General features: G+C 40.3%; 1 protein-coding gene across 4 annotated transcripts in view; it reads left to right on the top strand.

The window, feature by feature from the left end:
- KIAA1549L (KIAA1549 like) overlaps positions 1-13,164 on the top strand; it is a 179,412-nt gene that overhangs the window by 150,215 nt on the left and 16,033 nt on the right. For 2 of the 4 annotated variants that reach the window (XM_056526603.1, XM_056526602.1), the window contains exons 18-19: positions 3,323-3,420; positions 10,380-10,444. In XM_056526603.1, coding sequence (XP_056382578.1) covers positions 3,323-3,420; positions 10,380-10,444 — 163 coding nt within the window. Of the gene's footprint in view, positions 1-3,322; positions 3,421-10,379; positions 10,526-13,164 lie in introns of all 4 variants that reach the window. The other 2 variants (XM_056526601.1, XM_056526600.1) reach the window with 1 other exon arrangement.

Below are 13,164 nucleotides of genomic sequence, written 5' to 3'. Positions count from 1 at the left end.
TCATAGGACTCCTCTGTGCTCTCTCCTGTCTGACAGTACTCCTCTGTGCTCTCTCCTGTCTGACAGTACTCCTCTGTGCTCTCTCCTGTCTGATAGTTTTCTGTCCAGTCTGATAGTACTCCTCTGTGCTCTCTCCTGTCTGATAGTACTCCTCTGTGCTCTCTCCTGTCTGATAGTACTCCTCTGTGCACTCTCCTGTCTGATAGTTCTCCTCTGTACTCTCTCCTGTCTGATAGCACTCCTCTGTGCTCTCTCCTGTCTGATAGTATTCCTCTGTGCTCTCTCCTGTCTGATAGTACTCCTCTGTGCACTCTCCTGTCTGATAGTTCTCCTCTGTACTCTCTCCTGTCTGATAGTACTCCTCTGTGCTCTCTCCTGTCTGATAGCACTCCTCTGTGCTCTCTCCTGTCTGATAATACTCCTCTGGGCTCTCTCCTGACCTATCAGTGCTAGCCCACCCTCACTTACTGAACTTTGTTCATGCCTGTGCTTCAGCTTGGACAAAGCCATGATTTTATAAGCCATGATTTCTATAATAAGGAAATACATTTTTCTTATGACGTATATTATAAAGGTTAATGTTTTGCCAAGATTTACAACATATAAGGTTTTTTATCTGGTGGTGTTCATTTGATTTGTAGCAACCAATATGGCTACTATTACAATTCCCACCCAGGGATTGTGACCCAGCTTCTACAGAGTATAATCCAGGATGTAACGCAGGATCAGTACAGTGTAAGTAATGTAATGTATGTACACAGTGACTACACCAGCAGAATAGTGAGTGCAGCTCTGGAATATAATACAAGATGTAAGTCATTTCTTTAACTATATATATATATATATATATATATATATATATATATAGTAAAATATTCTTGCCTATCTTGCAATTGAGATTATATGCTGTGTGTGTCACTTTATATAGCAGCTATTCTTGGCTCCATCTCAAAGAGCAAGCTGATATATTATATATATATATATATATATATATATATATATATAAAATAGATACTAATGTTATAGACAACATATACCTGTAGGTAAAATATATAGTCTGTGGCATTGGCCAGACTCTTGGTATCTGTTTATTCATTGGATATATACATTGGATATAAATCGGTTAGAAAAAGAGAATAAATGAATTTTGACAGAATAAGATCATTGTGGAGATGCCGTCACAAGCTGTCAGAATGGGGTGACAAATGACTTATAGCCCAGAGCTACCTAAAACAGTTTTAGTGAGCTTGTCTGGATATGTTACCGAAATTACCCAGGCTGCTCTACTCTTGCATATAATCAACATAGCAGAATGCTATATTCTAGGTATAGATTTGCATCCCACTGCCAGGTTAACCCATTATTGTTTTGTGCATTATATTATAAAATACCATTATTGTATAACGTTTTGTCTCCTAAATCTAAAAACTGATCAGTTCTTTCAAGGTGTTCATCACACGTCACATATCATATTTAGTCAATTTGTTAATGTAAGTATAATATACAGACTATTTTATTTACCCCACAGAAGCGCCCTTAATAATTATAATTCTTGGCATTGTAACGTTTTAAGCCCCCAGAGGAATGACATGCTGCAGAAAACATGGGTTGCAGCGGTGGTTATGCTGTGTCATCACTCCTGCAGCTTTGGTTTTCTAGATACAGCTACCAGCGGAGTACCTGGCATTGCCCGGTCTTCTTACCTAAACTTTGTGGGTGAGGGAAAGCAACAATGACGTTCTTGTCCTCATATCCCAACCTCATTTCCCGTCCTAATATTCTGACCTCATATCCTGTCCTCATATCTCAACCTCGTATCCCGTCCTCATATTATGTCCTCATATCCTAACCTCATATCTCAACCTGATTTCCCATCCTCATATTCTGACCTCATATCTTGTCCTCATATCTCAAACTCATATCTCGTTCTCATATCCCATCCTCATATTATGTCCTCATATCTCAACCTCTTATATTATCCTGATATCTTAACCTCATATGCCATCCTCATGGGCTATCCTCATATGCCTTCCCCATATGTCATCCTTATATCACATCCTCATATACCAACCTCATATCATGTACTCATATGCCTACCTCATATGCCATGCTTATAACCTGACCTCATATCTCATCCTTATATCTTGTCCTCATATCATGTCATCATATTCCAAACTCATATCCCAGCCTCATATACCAACTTCATATTCCTTTCCCATATCCCATCCTCATATCCTGATCTCATATGCCATCCTTATATCCTGACCTCATATCTCGTCCTCTTATCCCGTCCTCATATCCCAACCTTATATCCCAACCTCATATCCCAACCTTATATCCTGTCCTCAATAGCACATCAGGAGATGCACTGGAAGTTTCTTTGACTTGCATGGGACGTCAGACAAAAAACCCCACCATAGCAAATGGGGAAGGGTTAGGTTATGTTAACACAATGGAATTTCTGTCCGCATTGGAATTCCGCATGGAGATCCTGCAGCATCAGCGCCCCTTTGATTTCAATGGGATTCTGCTGCGCTGTTCACATAGCAAAATTTACGCGCTGGAAACATCTGGCACAGGGATTTAAATTCTGGTGTCTTCAGAAAAAATAGACATGTCAATTCTAATAGACATGTCTAATGTTAGAGACAGTAGAGCTACTATATTATGAGCTTATTTCTCAGTACCAACTGCTATCTGTGAGCGAAATAGCCTGGTCAGCAAGCTGATACATTTTACTGTACACTGATATATTGTAGCAAACTTTCTGACTTATGTTACCAATCTGGCATATGGTTAGTCAAAATAAATTGGTCTATAACTGGCCTTAATGAACTATAAGCAAATAACAGATTTTCTGGAACAACATGCTACTATGTATAATTTTATGCCATATGCTAATTAACATTTATGAAATTTACAGTAAGGTTTATATCATTAGGGTAGGGTCACATGTTGCGTATATGCTGCATATTTCATGCTGCAGGAAATTTGCCAGGCAGCGAGAAATACGCAGCATATTTTGCTAGAGGCAGACACACAAGGCTTTTCCCCGCAGCACTGTGTGCGCAGTAAGGTTTGGAGGCTCACTGTGCTGGTCCTGTGTGTCTGCCTATAGCAAAATACGCTGCGTATATTCCACTGCTGGACGGATTTCCTGCAGCATGAAATACGCAGTGTACACATGACGTGTGAACCTACTCATAATGTAAATATTTTTTCATTTACTTTATTTTTTAAATTTTTTTTTTAAATCTTGCCTACAAAACAGAATTCATCCCATTAAACTCACAGCGAGTCCATATATTTTTTTCTCCAACAGAATTACAGATTTTCCCAACTACCTGAAATGGTCGTAGGTTCTCCACCCCCACCAGTACCCCCTCGGACAGGTCCTGTTGCTGTCCCCTCTCTAAGGAGGTAAGCTCATTTTCTATTATGTTGCTACTATTGTCCAGTGACATTTTCTTGAAAAGGACCAGACTGGGTTCAAAAAAAAGAGTAAAATACATAAAAAAAAAAGTATCACTCATCTTACTGATGCTGCTGTTTTGACACTCTTCGGGACCCCGCATGACACATGGTGAATGCCTGTTTCAATGCCTGGTGGCAGCAGTGGCGTGCCTCGGCCAATAAATAATGCATTGGCATTTCCAGCCATTTTCTTTGTGTCGAGACAGCACCTGGAAGTGGAGATCAGTGGGGACCCGTTAAATATCGGAGTGGCAGGTGATCAGGTTATTTGTCATTTTTTTAACCTAGTCTGATCCCAAAGTATATACTACCAACAAAGTATGGCTACTGTCTAGTAACCACAATTGGTTAACTTGATTACCATTATGATATGTTTATTTAGTTATCTCTCCTATGATTGGAGGTTTGTGTGGTTGTGACATGAAAGACATTCTGATTGGCTTACATTGTGTATATATATATATATATATATACCCACCTGTATGGGGGTTTAGACACGCCCCCTCATGAAGCACAACACGAAACCTACATTGTGGTTGGACTTGGTAGGTGGTAACATGCATGGCGGATAGTCTTCTTTGGCTGTTGATTCCCTTGTATTTCAGCTTGGTATAAGTCAGGATGTTCTGTATGCCATGATTACTTCTCTCGGGTTTTCTTCATGGTCCTATCCTTTTTTCATGTACAAATTCTTTATCTGATCTCTCAGAGAGTCAACCTAACCATACTTTGCTCCTGTTTCCGTATTCCATGTATTGTTGTACCTCCTGTACCATCTCCAGTCATCTGTTTTTGTCACCTACTGTGCCCATATTTTAATGTTCTTTCTATTTTTATATGTATGTCTTTTTTTTATATATGTTTCATAAAACTACAAGATTTTACATAATTGGTTCTTTTTGTTTGTGATCCCAAAGTATCCTGCCGGACACCTTAAGACCAAGTTCACACTATAGAATCCACAGCCGGTAAATTTTCGTCCGGAGATTCTGTGTGCGGCCAGCACCAACTTAGGCTGGGTTCACATAACGTTTTTGCCATACTGTTTTCAATCTGTTTTTCTAAAGAAAACCGTATGGCAAAAAACGGATGGAACAGTATGGGAAAAAGTAAACCGTATGCTTTTTTAAACAGTATACTGTTTTTAAAAGTGCATACAGTTCCGTCCGTTTTTATAGAAAAAAAAACCTATACGTTTTTGAAAATTTTGTCCATTTTTAATGGGAGGGGTCTTGGGTGGGGACTTTAGGACTCAAATGCGCATGTGCAAAGTAAAAACGTATACGTTTTTCCCGTATGGAACCGTATACATGTGCGTTTCCCATTGACGTCCATATTTAAAAAAAAACGTATGCGGTTGCAGTACGGTTTTTAAACCGGAGTCAAAACCGTGGTTGACCACGATTTTGTCTCCGGTTTAAAAACCGTACTGCAACCGCATACGTTTTTTTTTAACATGGACGTAAATGGGAAATGCACGGACATGAATCCCCTGGCATAAAACAATAAAAGTTTCTTTTGAATGACAGAAAGCAGAGATCTTGAAAAACTCAGAGGAATTGATTATAACATTGTATAACTTTCTATTCTTCTAAAATAACCTTTATATCCTGAAAGCTTCAATTGCTTAACTCGATGACACATGGTCTGGTGTAGTAAAAGTTGATCGTAGATATAATTGTGTTAATACAAAGACTTGCTAATTTCTAGTCACACATTACAGAAACGTCTTCCTAAGTGCTGATTTGTTTTGCTTATTTTAGGTATTAAGGGATACTGCCTCTTATTTCTGTCTCCCACTGTGTTCTTTCTCGGAGCCTACATTTGCCAGTGTCAGAGGGCAGAGTAGAAAGCTTATTAGTTGTGCAAAAACCCGCCACCTGCTTTCTGCTCATCCATGGCCCAGCAGGCAGTCGTATTATAAATCTGCATTTGCAAATGCATAGTTTTTTATTTAAACAGGTAGAGCTGCATATCCTGGAACATTCCAAACTACATTATAGCAATAGTATAGAAAGCCTTCAGTAGTGTTAGAGCCATAGTGCTCACAAAGAAGACATCAGTGACATGACATTAACAGCTGTTAATGTCATGTCAGAAGTTTTCTTGGGTGGGGATCCAGGTCTTGAGACCGCCACCAGTTTCTAAAATCAAGGGGCAGAAATGCTCAGATCAATGCGGGGCCACTTCAGCTGTGATTTTGCTCTGCCTGCCTGTCCTAAGCAGAACAATGTGCAGACTTTCCATTAAAATATTACCAAATTGTACTGCCACACCATAACCACAACCATTAATACCCCATAATGACTGATTAGTATAACCATACTATTACTGATTAAAAACCACTATACACAGATTCAGACTAAAGTAGTTGCCCCACTTTGTGCCATCATATAGTAATAAGCCCTCTCTGTGCCCCAACATGGTAGTTAGGTCCCACTTTATGCCCGACTTACAGTAGTTAGCCCCCCATATAGTAGTAGGGCCCCCATATAGTAGGAAAGCTGACCATGTAGTAGTTAGCCTCCCATTTATTAGTTAGCCCCCTCATATAGAAGTTAGGCCCCCATGTAACACTTTGCTCCCCTCTTATATTGGGGCACCCTATACAGCCCATATAATCAGTAGTTAGCCTTTCATACAGGAATAACCACTCACTTTTCTGTCTACTACCTGGCATCAGGTTTTCTCTGCAGGCAGCATGCTACACTGAAGCTATCTGCACTTGAAAAGTCCTGGCTTCCTCTTCTCCAGCAACAGGACATGGAGTCCTTGGTACTTCTTTTACAACTAACTAAAAAAATTTTTTTAAAGATTAAAAATCCCCCTTTATAAAATTTCTAATTACCCCACCCCCTCCCATTTACCAAACAACAAATATAAAAAAAAAAAAAAACTAACCACATTTACATAGCCCTAGTGCCCTGCAAATAACGGAGTACACTTGCCCACTACTGTAATCCACTGCAGAGTTTACTTGTGCAAATCCAAATGCAAACTCAGCAGCATTTGCTCCGTGTGAATTTAGCCTTGTGCTCCACTGAGGCTTCTTGGAAAATATCCTGGAACTGCTTCCTGCACAAATTAGTAGTACCGGGTGGATTTCCTTGTGCTGCATTCTTTTATTATGTGCTAATGGTTTGCTTGTTCCTGGTATTTGTGGACCCTGTAATGAATGATACCTCAAATGACCATTTAAAATCTGTCCTATGATTGGAATAAGGGTACATGACATTTCCTGGTGCTGAAGGATGTGACATTCGTTCTTAGTGGCCTCCCTATGACATGACAGAGAAATTCTCACATACATTAAATAGGGAACATCTGCATTAGTCATGTGATGTAAAGCGAATCACTGCAGTAATAGTGAGAGCCGCTTCTGCATTTTAATTGACAGTTCCACCAGCTGCAAAACATTACTCCTCTTCTCCTTGTAAATTCTGCCACCTAGTGGTCCATAGGGTTGCTGTCAGCAAGTTCTAGAGTTAGTTAAGTTAACCCTTAAAGTGTACCTGTCAGATCACCCCAAAAAATGAAAAAAACTGTTATATGTTGTTCAGTATCTCATCTTGATCAAGTACATATCATTTTTATGTGTCCTATATGACCTATATTTCTCTCAGAATTAGCTTTATTTCTGAATTACCTTAATGTTGACCATAAGCAGGGGGGTGGCTCTCTTTCTTCTCCTCAAGTGATAACCACTCCCCCTCCTCCCCCTCCCTCACTCTCATCAGTCACTGGTCTCGGGAGTGAGCATCTGTAACCCTTTCCTTTTTGGTTTTATGCTATACACACACTGGCCCTCATTTACTTAGAAAATCGGGTTGTAAGTCTATCTTGCTTTCTTACCCGACTGCTTTTTTCCCCTGGTATTTATTATTATGTCGCATCCTGTTTGTCGCACGTGGGTTTTGTTGGTTTTGGTTTCCAACTCCTCTGAGTTGTCGGGAAAAAATCCACAACAATTCAACAAATTCGAGTTGGAAACCTTTATAAATACGTGGGAAAGCTCAGAAATGTCGGGTTACGCCCCTTTTTCGGGTTTGGGAGAATCCACATGGGTCCGTCGGGAAAAAATGTTGCATCGTGTCGCAGACTGGCGCAAGATGTCTGCGACATGGCACAGACAAAGATGCGCCAAAAAAACCCGACAAAACAAGTCGGGTTTAGAATAGTAAATGAGGGCCACTGTGTACTTACAGCTTTTGCAAAACTACAGTTCCCAGCATGCCCACACATCCTTTGAGTTGTAGTTTTGCAACAGCTGGAGGCATATGATTGGTAAAACTCATATTTACAGCAGTATTGCAGCAGGTTGTGTTCCTCCTATTGTTGCAAAACTACAATTCCCAGCTTGCCCACACATCATTTGACTGTGCAGGCATGCTGGGAGTTGTAGTTTTGCAACAGCTGGAGGCATGTGATTGTAGTCCCCCTGTATTATATACACACACTTCATTTATTCATACATATTCACATTACCTAGACTACACAGACACACACACACACACATACAGTGGTCCCTCAACATATGATATTAATTGGTTCCAGGAGAACCATCATATGTTGAAATCATCATATGTCGAGTACATATGTCTATGTAAAAATGGTAATTGGTTCTGGGGCCTTGGAACCATTGTATGTTGAATCCATATCTCTATGGGAAACTGCTAATTGGTTCTGGGATGACCATTGTATGTGGAGTGTATGGGGAGTGTTTAACAAACCAGGGTGCCTCCAGCTGTTGCACAACTACAACTCCCAGCATGCATGTACAGCCATTGACTGTCTGGGCATGCTGGGAGTTATAGTTTTGCAACAGCTGGAGGCACACTGATAGGGAAACATTGATGTATGGGGTGTATAGTGTGTATATGTATTGTCTGTGATGTGTGACATTGCATACAGTACTGTACAGTTCTTTAAATACCTTCAGGGGGGACAGAATGTCCTCCATTACGATCCTGCCGACTACAGCTCTATAGGAAAGGAAGGGGAGGGCAGCCAGCAGCTCATTGGATGCCTGCAGCAAGATGCTGCAGGCTATTGGCTATGGCTGCACTGGGGGGGCGGGGCTTACACGGAGCTCACAGTGGAAACCTGCGTGAGTTAGCAGGACAGCATGTGAGTAACAGGAGGCAGAACGGGGCACATGGGGCACATTAAACAACTATCTGTCAGTTGCTGAAGTTGTCAGCGCTGTCAGATAGCTGTTTGTACGATGGCCCCGACACACAGCAGCATCATATGTCGATGCTGCCTTCAACATACGATGGGCTCTGAGAGGCCATCATATGTTGAAATGATCATATGTCGAGGCCATCATAAGTCGGGGGGGTCACTGTATATACAAAAAATCCTCCATTCAGTCCCCATCTCCAGTCACCAGCTTCATTAATCATCTGCTCACAGGCAAGACTGACTTGCCAAACAATCTCCAACATGGCCAACCTATGTTTGTTCTGAGAATGGGCAGGCCATAGTCACTGCTAGTGTCCAAAACCTTTAGGCCATGTTGACACATCTGGAATTTCTGTGCTGAATTCCAGAGCAGCAGAGTCTCATTGTATTTAAAGGGGTACTCCAGTGAAAACCTTTTTTCTTTTAAATCAACTGGTGGCAGAAAGTTAAACATATTTGTAAATTACTTCTATTAAAAAATCTTAATCATTCCAGTACTTATTAGCTGCTGAATGCTACAGAGGAAATTCCTTTCTTTTTGGAACACTGATGACATCACGAGCACAGTGCTCTCGGCTGACATCTCTGTCCATTTTAGCAACCATGCATAGCAGATGTAAGCTAAGGGCAGCATGGTGGCTCGGTGCTTAGCACTGCTGCCTTGCAGTGCTGGGGTCTTGGGTTCAAATCCCACTAAGAACAACAATAAATAAAGCGTTATTATTAGTATAATAACGTCAGCAGAGAGAACTGTGAACTCGTGATGTCATCAGAGAGCATTCCAAAAAGAAAAGAATTTCCTCTGTAGTATTCAGCAGCTAATAAGTACAGGAAGGATTAAGATTTTTTTAATAGAAGTAATTTACAAATATGTTTAACTTTCTGCCACCAGTTGATTTAAAAGAAAAAAGGTTTTCACCGGAGTACCTCTTTAAGTACTATATAGCAGATGCTCTGTGCATTTGCCATATAAGAGTAGTTTGTTCACAGGTGTATACAGTTAGAGTCTAAAAATAGTAAATGATGAGAACATTGGCATTTTATAGAAAAAGTAAGCAAACCCCATTGATCACTAATAACAATTGCACTGGTTGTTTTCCAAGTCTTACTGTAATTATAGACAAATACAGTCTAATTAACTGATAACACACAAGCAGTTGTACTATTTATGCCTTTTATTGAGCCCATTAAGTAAACATCCACAGTGCAGGGAGAAAAAATTTGTAAGTTTAATAACCTGTAGAACTTCACTAGATTTATGCAGCATTGTAACATATATTTTCATTCATAGGTGCATGTTTGTGTAGTATTAGAGTGGCCTGTTCCTGCACATTAGGATAGATATGCATTGTCAAAAGGCTATGTTCCATAACTAGAAATGGCATGGGTATCATCTGGAAACATTTTCCATAGTGACATCCAGTGGTCATTCCTGCTATTGCACTTTTAAAATGGTAAAAAAAATATTTTGCTTGTCCGGCTTTAAATGTTAATAATTCTCTCAAAACTGCCAGTGCTGATGTGAATTCTGCTTTAGTTTAGCTTTGTGAGAAATGCAGTTTGTCCCAACTGGAACCAAAAGGTTGTTGTAATGTCCTTGTACAAAATGAAATACTCCAATCCTATATTGGGATACTTTTCAAATTGCATAAGTAATGTTTTTCTTAATACAATATTTATGTGCTACTATGTAGTAACCACTATTGTATAATCCTATGCAGGTCTACATCAGATATGGCAAAAAAGAGCAGAATGCCAGAGCCTGGGGGGAATGACCAAGGTCCAGGTGAGCATGTCGGGTTTCCAGCTGTTTCAAGGGGGTCGGTTCCTGTGGCCCAAACGGATCAGTCTGTATCAAATTATTCAGGTGAGCACTAGTCACCATGAATATGTTTTAAGATACTACATCTGGGGGCAACTAGTCATTGAAACACTATTATATGTTATACCTATTTGTTATAGTATATAGTATGACATATATGCTGCTTGTGGTCTGTGGGTCATCGCTTTCACCAGGACATGCCATTACTTTATGATTGGTAAGGATATGACCTCTGGGATCCCCATTTATCATGAGAATGAATAGGATGCAGGACTGCTATAGCACTGTTCCTCTCTTTTTAGGGAGTGCTCCAGCCACCCAGCTGTCCAGGAAACTCCAGTACAGGCCCATTCACTTGCTGCAGTTCCTTGCACAGCTGGGTGACTGGGTGTTGGAGTACAGGGATAAGACAGTAAAGAAGATGCAGTGCTGCTTTATGCTTACATTTGGTTGGAGTCCCAGGGGTTGGACCCTCATTGATCATTGACATGTCATCACTTAATGAGATTGGAATGCCCCTTTACTGTCTATAAAAATTAGCATACAGTCATGGCCGTAAATGTTGGCACCCCTGAAATTTTTCTAGAAAATGAAGTATTTCTTACAGAAAAGGATTGCAGTAACACATTTTTTGCTATACACATGTTTATTCCCTTTGTGTGTATTGGAACTAAACCAAAAAAGGGAGGAAAAAGCAAATTGGACATAATATCACACCAAACTCCAAAAATGGACTGGACAAAATGATTGGCATCCTTTCAAAATTGTGGAAAAATAAGATTGTTTTAAGCATGTGATGCTCCTTTAAAACCACCTGGGGCAGGTAACAGGTGTGGGCAATATAAAAATCACACATGAAAGCAGATAGAAAGGAGAGAAGTTCACTTAGTCTTTGCATAGTGTGCCTGTGTGTGCCACATTAAGCATGGACAACAGAAAGAGAAGAGAACTGTCCGAGGACTTGAGAACCAAAATTGTGGAAAAATATCAACAATCTCAAGGTTACAAGTCCATCTACAGAGATCGAGATTTACCTTTTCCAAAGTGCGCAACATTATCAAGAGGATTGAAACCCATGGCACTATAGCTAATCTCCCTGGGCATGGATGGAAGAGAAAAATTGATGAAAGGTGTCAATGCAGGATAGTCCGGATGGTGGATAAGCAGCCCCAAACAAGTTCCAAAGATATTCAAACTGCCCTGCAGGCTCAGGGAGCATCAGTGTCAGCGTGAACTATCGAAAATTTTAATGAAATGAAACGCTATGGCAGGAGACCCAATAGGACCCCACTGCTGACATAGAGACTACAAGACTACATTTTGCCAAAATTAACTTGAGTAAGCCAAAATCCTTCTGGGAAAGCATCTTGTGGACAGATGACACCAAGATAGAGCTTTTTGGTAAAGCACATCATTCTACTGTTTACCGAAAACAGAATTAGGCCTACAAAGAAAAGAACACAGTACCTACAGTGAAATATGGTGGAGGTTCAATGATGTTTTGGGGTTGTTTTGCTGCCTCTGGCACTGGGTGCCTTGAATGTGTGCAAGACATCATGAAATCTGAGGATTACCAACAGATTTTGGGTCGCACTGTTTGGGTCGCATGGTTTGCGTACGAGATCTTGGGTCTTTAAGCAGGACAATGACCCCAAACATATGTCAAAAAGCACCCAGAAATGGATGGCAACAAAGTGCTGGAGAGTTCTGAAGTGGCCAGCAATGAGTCTATATCTAAATCCCATTGAACACCTGTGGAGAGATCTTAAGAGAGACCTGGAGCAGTTTGCAAAGGAAGAGTGGTCCAACATTCCGGCTGAGAGGTGTAAGAAGCTTATTGATGGTTATAGGAAGCGACTGATTTCAGTTATTTTTTCCAAAGGGTGTGCAACCAAATATTAAGTTAAGGGTGCCAATCATTTTGTCCAGCCCATTTTTGGAGTTTGGTGTGATATTATGTCCAATTTGCTTTTTTTCCTCCCTTTTTTGGTTTAGTTCCAATACACACAAAGGAAATAAACATGTGTATAGCAAAACATGTGTTACTGCAATCTTTTTCTGTGAGAAATACTTCATTTTCTAGAAAAATTTCAGGGGTGCCAATATTTGCTGGGTTTTGCAAGTTAGTGGGGTGTGAGTTTTGAGGAGCATGCCCAGTGCCACAAGTGTTCCATTAACCCTCCCATCTCTAATGAATATGTGACATAATGACAGGTATACATGATAGCACCATAAATGAAAACCAACTAGATAGCAGAAACCCACTGACTATTGTATTCCCTACAAAGGTACAATAGGGGGCATTTACTAAGATGTGATTTAGTTCATTTTTTAGTTAGAATTGCGGGATTGATAAATTCATTACCACTGCACAAGACTAACCCTTAACAGCTGGTCTGTATGCTCTTAAAAAAAAAAAAAAAAAAAAAATGTGTTTATCGAAAAGGTGCAAAAAAATTGCCTTAGGTGCAGCGCTGTGCCTAAATAGAGACAAATCTACACACAAAAACAGCTCTAAAGACAATGATAAATGCCCCCAACTGCTCTTGCACTTGAGCTTTGTCGCCTTCAAACTCTGGGTCTCATAGCAGCTGATATACAGTAGCTATAGTTATTTGATATGTAGGGTTAAAGGGGTTATGCAGTCAAACGTAATTTATCCCTTATCCACAGGGGGGGTGGGA

This window comes from Hyla sarda, chromosome 6, assembly GCF_029499605.1.
Source record: "Hyla sarda isolate aHylSar1 chromosome 6, aHylSar1.hap1, whole genome shotgun sequence".
Classification (NCBI taxonomy): domain Eukaryota; kingdom Metazoa; phylum Chordata; class Amphibia; order Anura; family Hylidae; genus Hyla; species Hyla sarda.
The sequence above is the reverse complement of the archived record's forward strand: the minus strand, read 5'-3'. Positions and strand labels throughout refer to the sequence as shown.